The sequence below is a fragment of the Aythya fuligula genome, chromosome 1 (assembly GCF_009819795.1).
Source record: "Aythya fuligula isolate bAytFul2 chromosome 1, bAytFul2.pri, whole genome shotgun sequence".
In the NCBI taxonomy this organism is placed as follows: domain Eukaryota; kingdom Metazoa; phylum Chordata; class Aves; order Anseriformes; family Anatidae; genus Aythya; species Aythya fuligula.
In genome coordinates, this window is record NC_045559.1 from 112,150,878 (window position 1) to 112,167,574 (window position 16,697).

The window sequence follows — 16,697 nt, forward strand, 5'->3', positions numbered from 1 at the left end:
GCAGATGTTACCTGTGTGCCACTTGATAGAATACAGGTGGTGCTATACCTTCAATCAGGGAGGCTCGTGCTGAGTGTCTTTCTTAATTGTCTGACTTATTTCATAAATAAAGGCACTGGAATTTGACCTCAGTGCTGTCTTTGACAAACACAGGCCCGACCCAGTGGAAAAGGGGGAAGGGAGCTGTGCAATCTTTGTTATGCAAGTGTATCTGACAGACCAGCTGCGGTGAGCAAGGGCAATCAAAGCCATCTGATCAAACTTTTGGTCCTTATCGTGCATGCTGGGGCTTGCAGCTGAGCTTGTTCTGCTGGGCAAAAGCAAACAGTTGCAGGTCACAACTCTATTACTCCATCCCAATTATGCCTTTAGAGGGTGTGCTCACCAGCTAACCAGAATTACACTTCTGATCAGGTCGGAACAGATGCGATGCGATGCTACAGCTGCAGGAGAGAGTGTGGAGCAGCAGCGCGGCAGCCTCTGCTGCTATGAACTCTGCACTTGCAGCCTTTACCTTTGGGGTTTTATAGGACTTGTTCCTTCCTAGGCTGTAGATAAGGAGCACAGCAAAACACCCCAAGGAGAGACAACACCTGGGTTACCAGACTTAGGGGGATCTGATAGATATGGAAGCTTCAGGCAGCATCTTTCTTTTACTATAAATCACACCTTTATTAGTAACATTTTGCTGACTCGGAGGGGTCTTTAGGTCATGTGGGCGTGTGTTTTTTTAACTCTTAGGGCCAGAAAAGCCTCACGAAGTTAGCTGTTTTTACTCGGAGGAAAAAGGGCGGCAGTGTCAGAAACGGGCATTTCACACAGGCAGGGGCGGCTGGGGCTGGTCGGGAAACGAGGGCACGAAACGTCTGCGGCAGCTCTGCCCAAAAACAGGGAGAAAAAGGAAAAAAAAAAAGCGAAGGAGCCCCCGCCCTGCCCCGTGCCTCAGGCGGGGCGCGGGGCGGGGCCCAACGGCCGCCCCTGCCCGGGAGCGGCTGGGCTCGGAGCCGCCGGAAGTGCGCGCGCTGGGCGCTCCCCGCCGCCTCCCCCCCCCCCGCGCTCCCGGCCCGGCGCTGGCTGCGGCCCCCAAGATGGCGGCGAAGACGCAGGGCGGCATCCGCCTCAGCGCGGTGAGCGGCGCCCGGGCGGGGGGCTCCGGATCGCCTCCGAGCGGCTCTGCACGGCCCGGGGGGGGCTGAGGGGAACCAGGGGGAACCGGGGAGCACTGAGGGAGGGCGGCGGAGGAGGGGAGGAAGGGAACGGGAGAGGGGAGGCCGAGAGAAGCGCCCCCCCCCCCCCTCCCCACCGGGCCGGGGCCAGGAGATGGCGGCGGGGGCCGGGGCCCTGTGGGGAGGGGGGGCCGGGGCGAGGCTCCTCAGCGCCTCGGGGCGAAACGGGGCGCTTGTGGCTTTCGGGGTGGGTGTTGTGAGTGTTGTGAGCTGCCCTGGGGATTGTAAACATCGCCGGTCCGCGGCAGTTCGGGGCCGTGGCCGAGAATCTGGGCTGGGGTCGTGCGCTGGGGCTGGGGGTGTGAGCCGGGGGTCTCCTCAGGGCCAGCAGCCGGCGGTGGCTGCCCCGCGCTGGGCAGAGGTTGTCCGCAGATGTCACCTGCCTGCAGCCGCGCTTTCGGTTTGGCCCTCGAGTTGTCGCCAGGGTTTTGGACTGCACCGCCTGCCTGGTGCCTTCGGGCAGGGAAGGGCTCGCCCAGCTCTTCGGCTTCTCCTGCTTTGGGAAAAGAGAAACGTGAGGTGTCCCGTGGTTTCGGTAGCTTTCTTACAGGAGGGGAAAAATGCACCAGCATTAATAGCTGTACTTGCAAAAACTACGTGATACAGGCCAGGCTGCAGTTTAAAACTGATCTCACTTTGGCAGGCTTCTGCAGAATCTCCCCTAGAATTGGTGCAATAATTAACTTTCAGAGTTATATATAGGGTTCTGCTTATTTTTTTGTCAGTAGTCATTACTTTAAACATACATTCAGTGTGTCTTCAGTCAAAGCTGTGATTTCTCCTTAAGTTTTCAGTAAAGAAATGAAGCAGCTGATACCGTTCCTGGTTTGCTTGTTCCTAACAGAGCCTTTTATACAGTTGGGCACTGTTTCCCAGCAAAAAATGACACAAAACTGACAGTCACCACCTCTTCTGTCAGCAGCTGTGCTTTAGAAATACGTTGGGTTTCACGAAAACATTTTCATTGGTTTCAGAAGCGTGCATGAACTGCACAGGTAGTGCAGGCAGGCCTGGGTGCGCATTCCCACCCTGGCATTTATCTCTTGCTGTTGCTCTGGTAACGTGTTTTTTTTTCTCAGTTGCGCGATGAGACAGATCAGGAAGTGATCCAGATTAAAAATAAGATTTAAAAAATTAGTTTTAATTTGGAGCAGTGCCATGATGTGGTTCGCTATGTTATCATGCAACCGTGCTAGCATAACTGGCAGGGAGGAGGAAGGCATGTAGCAGGAAAGAAGGAAGCAACTAGATGGAAGAACAGTGGGAGGAAGAGGATGGTAGTGGGGCTGTTCCCCCCAAAGTTGCAAAGTTCTTCTAAAATACAAGTCAGTTCAGTAGTTACATTATTTGTGCATGACTTACACTCTTTAAGAGATGGGATAGTTGCATTTTTCTTGGAGCACCAAAATTCCCAAAGCTGCCTGTCATTTTCAAAGGTAAGCTGCCTTGTTCTTTAATATTTGCTCATCGTAAATGCAGGGGACTCCTTAGTGCAGCTGAGTCTTTTTATAACGTGAACTGTACGTTCAGTGTGAAGAAGGTGGAGGTTTAGCTCTATGTTCTGGAGGGATTTTGCTGCACTTGCTTTCAGGATAAAAAATGAAGCAGCCAACCAAAACCCACTTGCTAACAAAATCTATTGGGCCCAGTGCTCAGCGCAGCTGGATCACCTCAGCTGCAGTCATACTAAAATAGCCCAAAGTGAGTGTTCACCTGGGGAGTAACTTTCTGACTGTATTCGTTGGAAATGCGATTATTCACAAAGCTAATTAAAGTAGCGATTTGATGAAATGAAGTGTTGGGGACAAAACGGGCTCCAGTAATTCCCGCTGAGCTCTCCCTTGGTTGTGCTGGCAGCCAGCTGGATGTGCTCTGAGGCAAGCTAGGGAGCTAATGGCCTTACGGTGCTTGTCTCCATTTTTTTTAAAGCTGTTTTCATCGTGTGTTGGTGTTTTGCAGCCCTGCATTAGCAAGCGGTGCTGTCTGCTGGGAGGCAGATGTTCCCACTAACTACCCTGAGGGACGCCCGCCTTTTGCTGGCGGAGCTTTAGAGCCAAGAGCTGGTTTCTGATGGTTCCCATGGCCACATCCGTGTCTTCTAGTTTCCCGTAACTGTTCACATTCCCACCATCGTGTATCACATCTCAGCCTTTTTCAAAGCCTTATCAAATGAAGCAGTGTCCCAGGAGATCGGCATGTGTTTGTTTATAAGAGATGGGGTTTCCTTATGATGCTATTCTTCTCAACGTCAGCCGCCGGTACGCAGCAGTGAAGTGAAGGATGGAGAAGCTCTCTATTACTCAGGCACTCACTGCCTGAAGAGAATTTTTTGCTGGGCACACATCCACTTTGCTCTGTGGAAAAAAGGACATTTGGCTGTAAGGGTCAGTTTTAGTGGTGCCGATGCGCCTTCTTTCATCAGCATTACTTGACCGGGGAGGGCCACAACTTTGAATTCACACCTTTTTAAACTACAGTCAGGGCTTTTTTCCAAGTCCATATTGCTGAGGTTACAGTGCCAGCGGTTACTGTGGGGTCCCGGTCTGCCTTCTGCATGACAGGAGTCTCTTGCTGGCTAGCAGCAAAGCAATACTTCAGCAGTGAGCTGAGCAGATGCTAAATATTTGAATGTGTACCTGTGTGGGGGTGGTTTTGTTTGATTTTTTTTGTTTGTTTTGTGTTAGTATCATGTTTTGACAAGGAGGAATTTGGGGTTTGAGGGGGAGTGGGTGGAATCCAGTTGTCCCTGGTGTATTTTGGTTATCATCATCATCATAATTTTAGAAAGGAAAGGAACAAATGCTGCCAGCACTGTGAAAGGTTGAAGTGAAGAGAACAGATCCTTAGATCTGCTGACCCATGATGTGGTACAGAACGAAACTGAAAGGTCTGCTGGAGCATGTGCCATGGTACACATGAGGCTCCCAGTACTTGGCTCGATGTCATCTCAATAGATTCTGAATTGTTTGTAAGCATCTGGTGTGAACTTGAAAGGAGCACGGTGACTGGGGCTGGTTCAGTTTACTGGAGTTTATAGAAGTGGGATTTTAAAACACAGATGACACTGAAGAATGTAGAGCCCACTCATATGTGCAGCCTAGCTCGGTGCAGAACTACAGGGGTTAAGCTGCAGTCTGAAAGCGTGCTCTGCGCTCTTTGTGACCTTTGAATCAAAGTGAGATTTCTTGGCAATTTATGTTGATCCGAACCAGGGCTGCTGCTGCGCTCCCACCGCGGCACTTGGCTCGCTGCTCTGGAACTTGCTCTTAGCATTATTCTTTTCTCTGATAAGTGGACTTGGAGACTTGAAGTGGTTGCTTGCTTTTATTTTGACCTTACTAATTATACGAAAGTGATTGTCGGTGTAGTAGTTCTGTAAAATGTATTAAGTGAGGATATGGGTGTACTTTATATATAAAATCAGAAAATATTTTAAAATATGGATTGTGTTTTCTGATGCAGCTGCACCGTACAAGGGCTTTTTCCAGTGCTGTGTATTCATAGGTACTGCTTTTTATGAACATAACTGTGCCAGTAAGGCTTAAACATATCCATGTATATGCACTGGGTTTGTGCTAAAGGCCTTGTAAAAGTATAATTACAGATATTCTAAGTGGTAATGCAAGTACAGCTATCACTTTCAGCAGTTATACTTTCCCCAAACATTGCATTGACAAATCCTGAAGTTGTATGGATATCTACTTCTGGTTTTCATGTTCTTTTGATCTAGGTGAATGCGTGCAAACGCAGGCTCTCGTGAATTACTTGAGAATACTTTGTCACTGACATCTGCAAGATGTGTCCCACAAACAAGTGTATTTATTTTGCGTGTTGTCATCTAATCCAAGTAGTGGCTGCATTCCTGTGGTAGCATCTGATCATAAGCATCTAAAATGTCTGAGCTTGAATTGCCAACAGTATAAACTGCTAGGTGAGAGTGCCTGATGGGTCCCATTAACAGGTGATTTTGATCAACAAAGGCAAAAGGAGCAATGAGATAGCAAGTCACTGAGGGTGTGGGGTGCTGTTCCCTTTCCCAGATCCATACTTGTGGTTTAAGGTTTACATTTTTAATATTTGAGTGCTTGTATTTCTCTTGCTAGTTTTGGACTAAGGCTTTGATATTTTTTGTAACTTCTTGTTTGAAGTACACAAACTAATGCCATTGTTTCTGTTTTATTTCAGCTTTGTCCAAAGTTCTTGCATACCAACTCCACCAGTCACACCTGGCCTTTCAGTGCAGTTGCGGAACTTATAGGTATGTGGATCAGTAGTTGCCCGAGTACTTGATTGTAGTACCTCTTCTTCTTGTTGTAAAACTTTTTTTTCTTCCCTTCAGGTAAGGAAACCCTGTTGTTATCATTCAGAATCTTACTGAAATCTTGTTTGGGTACAGTCAGACAGATTGACTTCATTCTTTCTCGACAGCATGTGTACTATCTGACATCTGTTGCGGGGGCCTTCTAGGACTTGGTATTTTCTTCTTACTGAGTTTATTGAAGCTTGCCAAATGCAGAGGACAGTGGGGCCAAGAGAATCCTTTCTCTTCTAGTCCACCAAATGCAGGCCTATTGATCTTCGCTGTTCCCAGTCTCAGCCAGCAGTATGACTGAGCACAAATTCCAAGGATGTGCCTGCACACTTATGTACTGTACAGACACAGCTGGCGACAGGCAGTTTAGCACAGACTGAAGGACGACGGCTTTGCAAGAACCCACATAAACACAAAATGTGAACAGACCAAATGGCCTCGTTCTGTTCCTGTTTGATGGTTAACCACATTTAAATGTTGTTAGTGGCACATGCGCGTTATTCTTGGTCACTTAACTCTCATATTTACCCACGTGTCTGGGTATTTTGCTAAGACCTGGAGTCCTTCCAGTTACTGTGTCCAGACTTTTTACCAGACTGGCTTTTTACCAGTCTCTGGCTTAGACCTTGGATCTCTGCAGTTTCTGGTTTCTTCCAGCTTGTTGACTTGTCCATCTTCAGGTTGGCTAGCAGAACAAATGCGTACAGGCACACATTGAGATGAGAGAGCACACTCATGTGGGAAATAGAAATAAAGTTTAGTGAGAACGTACAACAGAGTGGCAAAGGTTCCAACCCCAGAAGTGTACTGAACAGCTTTCACGCAGTCAGCCTGTGTTATTCCCACTCTTCCATCACTTCCATTACCCTGTGTGTTTTTTCCATCCATTAGGACCTTTCCCTTACCTTCAGTGTTTCCTTACTTCAGTGTTTCCTCAAAATATCCACCAGTAATTTCTGCACATGGACACAGTATTCCTCAAACATCCTTATTTTATTCTTTTGGATTACTTATTATTTGAATAGCCACTAACTGGATATTCTCAGAGTTGCATATTTCCTGAGTTGGGGAATGATTAGCTTACTTTCTCTAACTGGTTCCTCGAAATAAAGGCGTGGTATGGAAAGATTTGCTCAGCTTATCAAGCAGTTTGCTTTTGCCAAAAGGAGCACCTCTTCTGGTCACATTCTTTAGCTTCCTATGCTCTAGTTCTGTCAGTTCTTAAGCCAGAAGAAATGTAACCTAGCAAAAAAAAAAGAAATTTTCTGCTAGATAAGGAGAGAGTTGTCACAAGGAAACAAGAACCACATGACTGTGCTCAGGACTAGCTGTTTTGGTGGGAAGTCATGACTGACATGTTAAGTCATTTCATCTGTCTTATGTCACACCTGGCTGGAATTAACACATCTGTGCTGTGCAAGGCTTGTGAGCTGCCTTCTTCCTTCCTTTGCCTCTCTTGTCATATGTTTTGCTGTAAAAAAAGGTTCAGAAGCCTAGTAGCAACATGCTGGGTAAAAAGGCTTCTGGTTAGTTGATTTTGTAATCTGTCTTCGTCATGCTATGTGAGGCTATACTATAAGCCAAATATCAAGCAATAGTAATAGTAATAAATAACTTTACAGAGTTAAAAACCTGAGATTAAGCTGTAATTCCTTTTATAGGTTGTAGGGTTGGCTTGAGCTGTTGGGTTTTGCCCCTCTGTTGAACCTGCAGAACAGACAGGGAGGCAGGGACACTGCTTCCTACTGTGCCATCACATCACAGCTCCCCCAGCCTCCAAATTTCATGAGCACCACAGAGATGGTGGGAAGAGAAGCTAGGAAGTATTTCTAGTGCAGATGAAATTTAAACCAGCTTTGCAAACAAGAAATACCCGTGGAACCATGATTTCAGTTGCACTTGCAGTAGAAATGCTGCAGGCTCCTTCAAATCCAGTGAGTAGGAAGGATGGGGTATAGCATTTTATACTTCTCTTCTGTGAAAGTCTGAAAGTCACACCTTCTTAGATCTGAAAAACCTGTGGTAGCAGGATATATATTTGTGACTGTCAACTCTGCTGATAAAGAATCTATGTGGTAGTAGAGCAGCAGTAATTTTTTTCACCTAATTTCCTGCACCTGTAGAGTCAAAATCTTAGCTTTCACAGAACTATCTGAGATGGGGGGGAAGGTGTTGGCTTCAGGTTTTTGTTTGCTTTTTTTAATGTCTCGAAGTTGATTATCTGAAGTTGTGATAGGACTTCAAAGCTGATTTCCCAATTAAAAAGCCTACTGCAGGTAAGATATTTTTGCTGCCAGGTATATTAGTGATGAGCTGTTGTCTGCATTTCACGCAGTAACCTGTCCTCCTAGAAGTCAGTCAGAGGAGATGTTTGGGTGGATTGGAGAAAAGTGAATGTTGCAACAACTGCTTGGGAAACAGGAAACAAAACTAGAAACTTGTCTGGGTTTTGTTTTCAATTTCAACCACTCATTTCATTCTGTTTCAACCACTTGTCTCAGACTAAGTTTTTAACTGTATAGTACTGTTGTCTGGAATAGCTGGAGAACTTTGTCTTGTTTTCAGGCATGGTTTGCAAACTTTTGATGCAGCTGTTTCATGGTAATGTTTTGATCTAATGTTGTCAACTATAAAGAGGTTAATACTTTAGAGACTTTATTTTTAGTGCATTTACTTATTTAAAAGCTTCTAATAATAATAATTAAAAAAATATATATTTGCTTCTGTGTAAAACTTGGCTACTATTCAGTGACTTTTCTGAGAAATACATCTCTGTGCCAGCACGTGACTTCTGCAACTATTACGTACCTAACCGCAGAACTGAAAAGTTGCTGCAATCTTAGAGCTCTGTTAGGATCTGCACAAATGCAGAACTGAGAGCCCATGATGCCATATTCACAAAATAAAAGTTTTTGTGAGCACAGCGTAATAATAAAGTTAGGGACAGCAATTCCTTGTAACTGTTTGGCAGTGTTGCAAGACAAGCATTTGGTGGATTTTTTGTGGGGGAATACCTACCAGATGCAACACTGTTGCATGCCACATAAGCATTTAAATAACTTCGGAAGAGTTGCTACCTGACATCTTCACTGGAATTAAGCACTTTAACTGTAAACATATTTTAAAGTGTCAAATTCTTGTGTTGTTTTTTTTTTTTAGTATTCTGTTCTTATTTGCTTTTTTTTTTTTTTTGCCATCTTCAGATAATGCTTATGATCCAGATGTGAGCGCTAAGCAGATATGGATAGACAAAACAGTGATAAATGACAATATATGCTTGACATTCACTGATAATGGAAATGGTATGAACACAGAGAAGCTGCACAAAATGCTAAGGTAGATAACCCTCTTTTGCAATTTCTTTTCTTGTAAAGATTCCAATTTCTAGTTGTGTTATTGCTCAGTTCATTCCTTCCTATGACATGTAATCTACTAAGCTCGTTTTTAAATTAAGCACTTCTGAAGGTGAGTGATTATCCAAATGAGGTTCTAGAAGAGACAGGTGCTAGCATAGCTTTCATGCAGCTTTGGAGATGTATTTTATCTCCTAATTTCCTTTTATCCTTTATATAAACATTCCCACTTAATTTTCTGTGCAGGTGTTGTGCCAGGTAAACTCTGTAGTGCCCTTCAGTGGAGCTAAGGAGAATCATTTCCCCCTTCAAGCTTGCTTTAGACTAAATTAGTGAACAAGAGACAAAGGAATATTCAATTCAAACCCTTTGGAGTATAGAAAATAGAAGGTGTTCTGGAAAAGTTAAGGGAGTGGGAGTTAAATTGGTGTGGATTGTCATTTTACCTTTTAATATTCTAAAGAGTTGAACTGTTCTTTTTGCAGTTCCTGTTTCTACAGTTAGTAAAGAGGTTGCTGTTCAAGCTTCTTTAGTATAAAATATATTCTTCTGCTTCCAGTAAATCTCTAGGTTTAAACTTAAGGAAGTTTGATTTCAAATTACTTCCTTTTTCTATAAGGTATCATAATTAATAACTTACTTGTGAAATCCCATGCTCCAAACACAGTTACGCATTTTACTGCATTCTACTTTAAATGCAATGAGAAGTTACCAATGGAAAATTTGTAGATCAATTTTTAAGCTAGTGAAGGAAGAAAAAAACCCACAACCTAAAGGGGCTTTTCTCACAACTTATTGTGAAGCCATGGGGTAACTATTAGAAACCTGTGTGAAAGCAGATAATTCCAGGCATATGATATTTCTTATCGATACTTGAAAGGTGAATCTACCTCTGAATTCTTGCACTGTGATTTTAGCAACTTTATATAGGTTGTATTTCTCCAGATTTACGTTAGCTGTTCATTGTTTAACTGCATGGCAGTACCTGATCTCTAAAACAAGAGGTGAACTCAATGTGTTTAAGTCTAAGTTAATGCATTTTGAATGCATCTTTTGGGTTTTCAAGTGCTGTGGAGCTTTTTACACTCTTTCAATGTGTTTTTACATTTCAGCTTTGGCTTCAGTGAGAAATCTGTTATGAATGGCCGTGTTCCAGTGGGACTGTATGGAAATGGGTTTAAATCGGGGTCCATGCGCCTGGGAAAAGATGCGATAGTCTTCACCAAGAATGGGGAAACCATGAGTGTTGGCCTGTTATCTCAGACTTTCCTTGAGGTCACAAAAGCAGAGCATGTCATGGTTCCTATAGTGACATTCAACAACCAACATATCCTTTCAATAACTTATGAGCAAAAAGTGGTGTATATGTGCAAAACTTGGGTGATGACATCATTGAAGGAAATCTCCTTACCTTTACAGAGAACCTTCTACCCACCTTACAATTTATTTAGACTAATGTGTTAAAATCTTTACAGTTGTAGATCTGAGATGTGGAATGAGAGCCCGTGAAAAGTAGAGGATTTTGTTGCCGAAGTTTGCTCATCTTTTGAAAGTTTTTTTTTCTTTTTAATTCAAAGTTATTTTCATTAACGTAATGCTTACGACAGATAAGTGATCCAACAGAATCCAAAAACAGCCTGAAGGCCATCTTATCGCATTCTTTATTTCCTACTGAGGAGAAATTACTGGCAGAGCTAGATGCTATCATGGGGAAGAAGGGAACAAGAATTATAATTTGGAATCTTAGAAGGTAAGATGAAGTCCAGTCTCTTATCTCACATTTCATTTGTTATTTATTCAGTGTATGCAAATATACAAGGGTTGTTTTTTTGTAGAGTAACTCCAAAAGACTGGAGAGTTAGCTGCAGCTGGGGAAACCAGACTCAAACTCATGTATCTGGAGGGTGGTAGTGTTGCATGAGAACTGTTGCTAATCTCAAATAGCAAAGGAGGAAGGAGAATGTAAAGTACTTCATATTTCCCTTTGATAAAATACCGTTAATTTTGCCAGAAGAAAAACTGAAATAGATGAATTATAAATGTAGTATCTCAAACTGATGTGGCAAGATTTAGACCTTCCTAAACTTATTTACTGTTTGTTGTAATGTAAACAGAATTCCAAGTAAGTAGTTATTTATTTTCATCTACTTAAGTATGTGGGATTGTTTGCAGCAGTATGGATTTCCAACCTTTTCTAGCTTGGGCTTACTGCTTTTTTTAAATCTGTTGTAGCAGTGGCAGCTGGATGCCATCATTTCCCATCTTTCCCATTCCTCTCTTTCTTGCATGGTTGCTGCTGTCTTACTAGCAGGGAACCTGTTTGATGGTCTGTCTGGAAAAGCTTTATCACTCCTTTAACAGTGATAGAGATAATTGGTTGGGAGTGTACTTCCTTGTACTGTGTTCTTAAGTGTTCAGCTTACTGGAGTTTTAAATACCTAAAATAACGAGGTATCCATCAGAAGCAATTTTGAGCTGTTTCATGGTTCAGTAGATTTGGCAGGAAAACAGCTTGTTTTTCAGTTTATTCTCCACCGTCATAAAAAAAAAAAAAAAAGTGTAGGGAGGAAACCCAGAGTGGGTTAACTACAGATAAAATGTTATAGGACAGTACATTATAGCAGATGAAAGGCTTTTTTTTTTCTTATTTCATTAACTACTTCTGTGTTTTAGGGACCTTAAAGCACTTTTAGCATAGTACATTTTAATGCAAGAAAGCTGAAGGTAACAGTCAGGTATTACTAATTTCAATCGTTTCTCCTTGCCATGTACTTCATAAGAAAAATTTTCTCTCTTTTACAGTTCAAAAACTAAGTTGTGTTATCCAGATAAACTTCCATTTATTTTTAAGAATGAGGACTTTTAGGAATGTGCATCACTTTTTGTATTTTATTTTGTTCAAGAAAGAAAGTCAGCTAACTATGCAGGGTAACTTTCATGCTCTGAATTTGAGTCTTCATTGGAAGTTGTGGAAGAAAACACTTGAGGACTTTTTTTCTTGTTGTTTGTAATATGCTGCAACTAAATCTACTTTCAAAAACCCAACAGAGCTGTTTCAATATTAATACTTTATTGCTGGAGTATTTTTCAAACTACAATATATCAGAGTTATGCAAAACTTCTGTCAGTTGCAACTAAATAAAAGAAACCATCTGTTGAGCCCTGCAATAAGAAATCACAATGAAGTATTACTGAGTTAGAAAGTTGTAGTGTGTCACTTCTACAGTAATAAAAACCTTAGGAAGGCAATTTTCAGTGTTAAGAACTCTTTCATTTAGAAAGAATGCATGCATCTTGGCTCATCCATTATTTACAGTTTATACTGGCTACTTTTATTAATGAAGCGCAACCTGTTTAGAATACAATTAGAACTGTTTAGAATACAATTAGAACTTAGGAAAGTTTCATTTGTTGTCTCTGCTCTCGTATTCCTGGGGTTTCAAAAAGGAGCTGGTGAATTTGTGAATTTTAACGGGTCTGTGAAGAAAAACATTAAAGGAATTCTGTTTCTTTCATCTTTGTGATATATTCTGGGTTCGCCTCAATATCTTTTTTCCTTTTCATAATTAGTATATTTTTATCTTATTTCTTAGAGATAAAAATGAAAAAACGGAGTTTGACTTCGATAAGGATAAATATGACATCAGAATTCCAGAAGACTTAGATGAAACAGGGAAAAGAGGATATAAAAAACAAGAGAGGCTAGACCAGATTGTTCCAGAAAGTGACTACTCACTACGAGTATGTATGCTTTTTTCATTTATTTGTTTTGTGGAAAGTGAAAGATGCGCGCTTCTGTTTTAACATCATATACCATACTTCAGAGGTGGTGATTGGAAACAAAAAGAAAGACAAATGTCTATAAATGTTAAGGCAACATGTCGACACTATTTGAAAAACATGAAACATGTTTGTGGACTTGTATAAACACTTGCTGTTTTTTCAGAAGAAAATTACTGTTTTTGATGACTCTTCACAAGTAAACTTTTGCTAGTTTTCAGCTGGTGAAGTGTCCATTCTGCGTTTCAAAAGAGATCAAGGAACTGGGAAGCAGTTCCAGTAGAAGACCATGTCTGCAGGCTAATTATTACAGCCACTGTTTACGCTGTTGATCCCATAGCCTTTGAAGGTGATTTCTTTTTTTGTAAGAAAGTGCACCTGGAATTACTAGGTGTTCTGGGCACTTCTTTTGAATAATATTCAGTAGTATTGTTCCAGTTGAAATGCAACGTTCAATTATTCAAAGACTCATTGAAGTCATAAATCCACTTCAAATACTGAAGGTGTAAATATGATGAATGAAAGGCAGACTAAAATTCATGGATTGACACGCCTATGAGAAAGCTGTAGTTTGATAAGGCAGTCATTTGGAACAAAGTTAACAATTGCCTTTTTTTTTTTTTTTCCTTTTAAGCTTGTAATAGAATCTTAAAGATCTCAGTAGGGAATAAGAATACAGGCTTTTGCATTTGAGCATGATTGAGAGCTCTTAATGATAAAAGTGCTTCTTCAGACACCTGATTAACTTGTCATGTTCATAAAAGTTCTCCTTCAATTGCAGTTCATGTGATTTTGCACACCCTAGGCACACTTGCATTTCCTGGGTTTTGTGGATTCAAGTGTGTGCATGTGGGGGGACTTGACAGAAATGAGTTCTTAACATTTTAATGAAAACCTGGGATAGTCTTTCCAGCATAGTGTGTATTGTAAAATACTCATATCTTGATGTTTTTTTATTGGTGTGGGTTTTTTGGTGGGGATAGGGAAGGTCTTGTTGTCTTTTTGAGTAACAGGAATTACTGTGTGTTTTTCAGGCTTACTGCAGTATTTTGTATCTGAAGCCAAGAATGCAGATCATTCTGCGAGGACAAAAAGTAAAAACACAGCTGGTTTCCAAAAGCCTTGCTTTCATTGAACGTGATATATATAGGCCAAAATTTTTGAATGTATCCTTTGGTAATTCGCAGTGACATCGAGTACACCGTCAGCAAGTTTGCAGATGACACCAAGCTGAGTGGTTCGGTTGATACCAAAGAAGGAAGGGATGGAAGGGCTGCCACCCAAAGGGACCTGGACAGGCTGGAGAATTGCACCCATATGAACCTAATGAGGTTCAACAAGTCCGAGTGCAAGGTGCTGCACCTGGGTCAGGGCAGTCTCAGGCATGAGTACAGACTGGGAGAAGAACTCATTGAGAGCAGCCCTGCAGAGAAGGACTTGGGGGTTCTGGTGGCTGAAAAGCTCAACATGAGCCAGCAGTGTGTGCTTGCAGCCCAGAAGGCCAACTGCATCTGGGGCTGCATCAACAAAGGAGTGGCCAGCAGGTTGAGGGAGGGGATTTTGCCCCTCTGCTCTGCCCTCATGAGATCCCACCTGGAGTGCTGCATCCAGGTCTGGGGCACCCAGCACAAGCAGGATGTGGGGCTGTTAGAGTGAGTCTAGAGGAGGGCTACAAAGATGCTCAGAGGGCTGGAGCACCCCTCCTGTGAAGAAAGGCTGAGAGAGCTGGGGATATTCAACCTGGAGAAGAGAAGGCTCTGGGTACGCCTCATTGTGGCCTTTCAGTACTTAAAGGGGTCTTATAAAAAAGGTTGAGAAGGACTCTTTGCTTGGGTAGATAATGATAGAACAAGGGGGAGTGGTCCTAAACTAAAAGAGGACATTTAGACTAGATGTTAGGAGGAAATTCTTTACTGTGAGGGTGGTGGGGCCCTGGCACAGGCTGCCCAGAGAAGCTGTGGATGCCCCATCCCTGGAGGTGTACAAGACCAGGCTGGATGGGGCCTTAGGCAACCTAATCTGGTGGGTGACATCCCTGCCTATGGCAGGGGAAGTGGAGTTAGATGATCTTTAAGTTCCTTGGTGGTGTTTTTTTTTTGTTTTGTTTTGTTTTTGTTTGTTTTTTAATGGCACACTAAAGGAATTGTCTCAGTATGTTTAAAAATAAAAAGAAATTCAAGGACCCAGTGTAGAATGAGCACTCAAAGTAAATACGGTTTTGTGTTACAAAACATTAACCAGACTTTTCCTTAATATCTGGTAAAAGGCTAAAACTGTAAGAATTACGTTTGGATTTAACTGCAGAAACAAAGATCATTATGGAATCATGATGTATCATAAAAACAGACTCATCAAAGCTTATGAAAGAGTTGGCTGTCAGCTAAAGGTAGGAATTTAAGCTGAAAAATATTTTAACATCATTACAAATCATTCGCACTGAAGTGCTGAAATGCTGGTTTCTTTTTAAGAGTACAGCTGGAAACTAGTATATTGATGCAGCTTTTTTAATAGCATCTTACTTTACTTTGCACAGCTGTTAAAAATTGCATTAAATTGTATGCAGTTGTTTTTATCCAGGGGAGATGTTTTGTCAAGAGAGTTGTGGTTGGGGGGGTGGAGGGTGGTGGTTTCTTGGAGACAGGTGATAAGCAGAAAGTTTTTTACTTGTTGTGTATATAAGTTACGATTACCTTTGACAAAGTCTTACAGTTTTAGCATGGAATTTGGTGAGTCTTTTTTTTTTTTTTTTTTCTTTTCCTGATAGATCTTAATCTCTTTCAGGCAAATAACATGGGTGTTGGTGTAGTTGGAATTATCGAGTGCAACTTCCTAAAACCAACTCATAACAAACAAGATTTTGATTACACAAATGAGTACAGGTAAACATGTATTTTATATAAGCTTTTTGTTGAATACTGTCATTCACTGTGAAATACTTGACCATGAAAGGTTTCTTAACCTCTTTAATACAAGTAAATGGTTATATTCCACCATTAAACTGCATGATTGTTCCAAACAGTAGGGGTAGGGCGTTTACATCTATGCTGGTCATGCTGCATTCATTGTGCAGTCAGTGAAATCAAGGCTATGTATGACACATGCCATTTTAAAGTGCGTGCCTTTAAAAGTGGTTGGATGCAACTCTGCCCTTTGCTGATTGTAAAATGAGCCCACAATCGCTAGCTTGAGGCTGCTTGTGTAGTAGATGACTAAAATTGTGAGGTATGAATCCCATACTATTAACTACTCATAACAGTTTCTCAGGCAGTTTTCTGGACATTTTTGAGCTGTTCTTTTCAGTTTCTTTCGTAAGTGTGGATTTGAATGTCCTGAGGTCCTTGTCTACATGACAGAGCATTTAAAATACAAGATACCCTAAAGGCAGCTGTGATCTGGAATGTAGCTTCATTCCAGTTGTTATTTCTAGCTCAGGGCTGCTGCTTCTCACATCTGCACCCATCCCATCAGTCAGTATGTAGTGTGGTATTTCTTTTGATTGCTCTGTGAACCTGATTGAGAATCTAGTCTGATTTGAAAGAAAAAATAAAAATCAGAAGTGTTTTTAATCCAGGTGAATTTCCTAGCCTGTGTACACTGCTTTGCTGTGACTTGGTTGTGCTGGCATTACGGAAGGCATGGAGGGAAGGAAGGGATGGAGGGAGTGAATTATCTAAGCAGAAAAGCTGTCCAGGGAAAATGTTCTAGGCGCAAACCTTGCGAGTTTTTCTACTCTAATTTCTTTCCTTTCATGATGACAAGGCTGTTTTCTGTGTTGCTTCATATTAAGGCATATTAGGAGCAACCACCTCCTCCAACAGCCCTGTCCCAGGCCTCCCTCCTGCCCAGCCTGTGGACCCAGGCTCTCTGCACAGGCTGCCACTTTCCCATAGGCAGGCTGAACTGGTAGGGAAGCTGAGCACGTATCCCTGAGATGCAGCCACACAAAACGCTGATGTGGCTGGTTACACACACTTCTACAGGCAAGATGCTGCCTTCAACAGCACCTGCATACAGGACTCACGAAAA

The 16,697-nt window shown here is 42.1% G+C and overlaps 1 protein-coding gene across 1 annotated transcript in view; it reads left to right on the forward strand.

Annotated features, from left to right (window-relative positions):
- The first annotated feature begins 1,084 nt into the window (after nucleotides 1–1,084).
- The window catches only part of MORC3 (MORC family CW-type zinc finger 3), a 28,507-nt gene continuing 12,894 nt past the window's right edge, over nucleotides 1,085–16,697 (forward strand). The window contains exons 1-9 of the mRNA XM_032194917.1: nucleotides 1,085–1,127; nucleotides 5,412–5,484; nucleotides 8,742–8,874; nucleotides 10,004–10,218; nucleotides 10,494–10,641; nucleotides 12,485–12,632; nucleotides 13,706–13,837; nucleotides 14,938–15,057; nucleotides 15,453–15,550. Of these exons, the coding sequence (XP_032050808.1) occupies nucleotides 1,089–1,127; nucleotides 5,412–5,484; nucleotides 8,742–8,874; nucleotides 10,004–10,218; nucleotides 10,494–10,641; nucleotides 12,485–12,632; nucleotides 13,706–13,837; nucleotides 14,938–15,057; nucleotides 15,453–15,550 (1,106 nt within the window). The 5' untranslated portion in view covers nucleotides 1,085–1,088. The remainder of the gene's footprint in view (nucleotides 1,128–5,411; nucleotides 5,485–8,741; nucleotides 8,875–10,003; nucleotides 10,219–10,493; nucleotides 10,642–12,484; nucleotides 12,633–13,705; nucleotides 13,838–14,937; nucleotides 15,058–15,452; nucleotides 15,551–16,697) is intronic.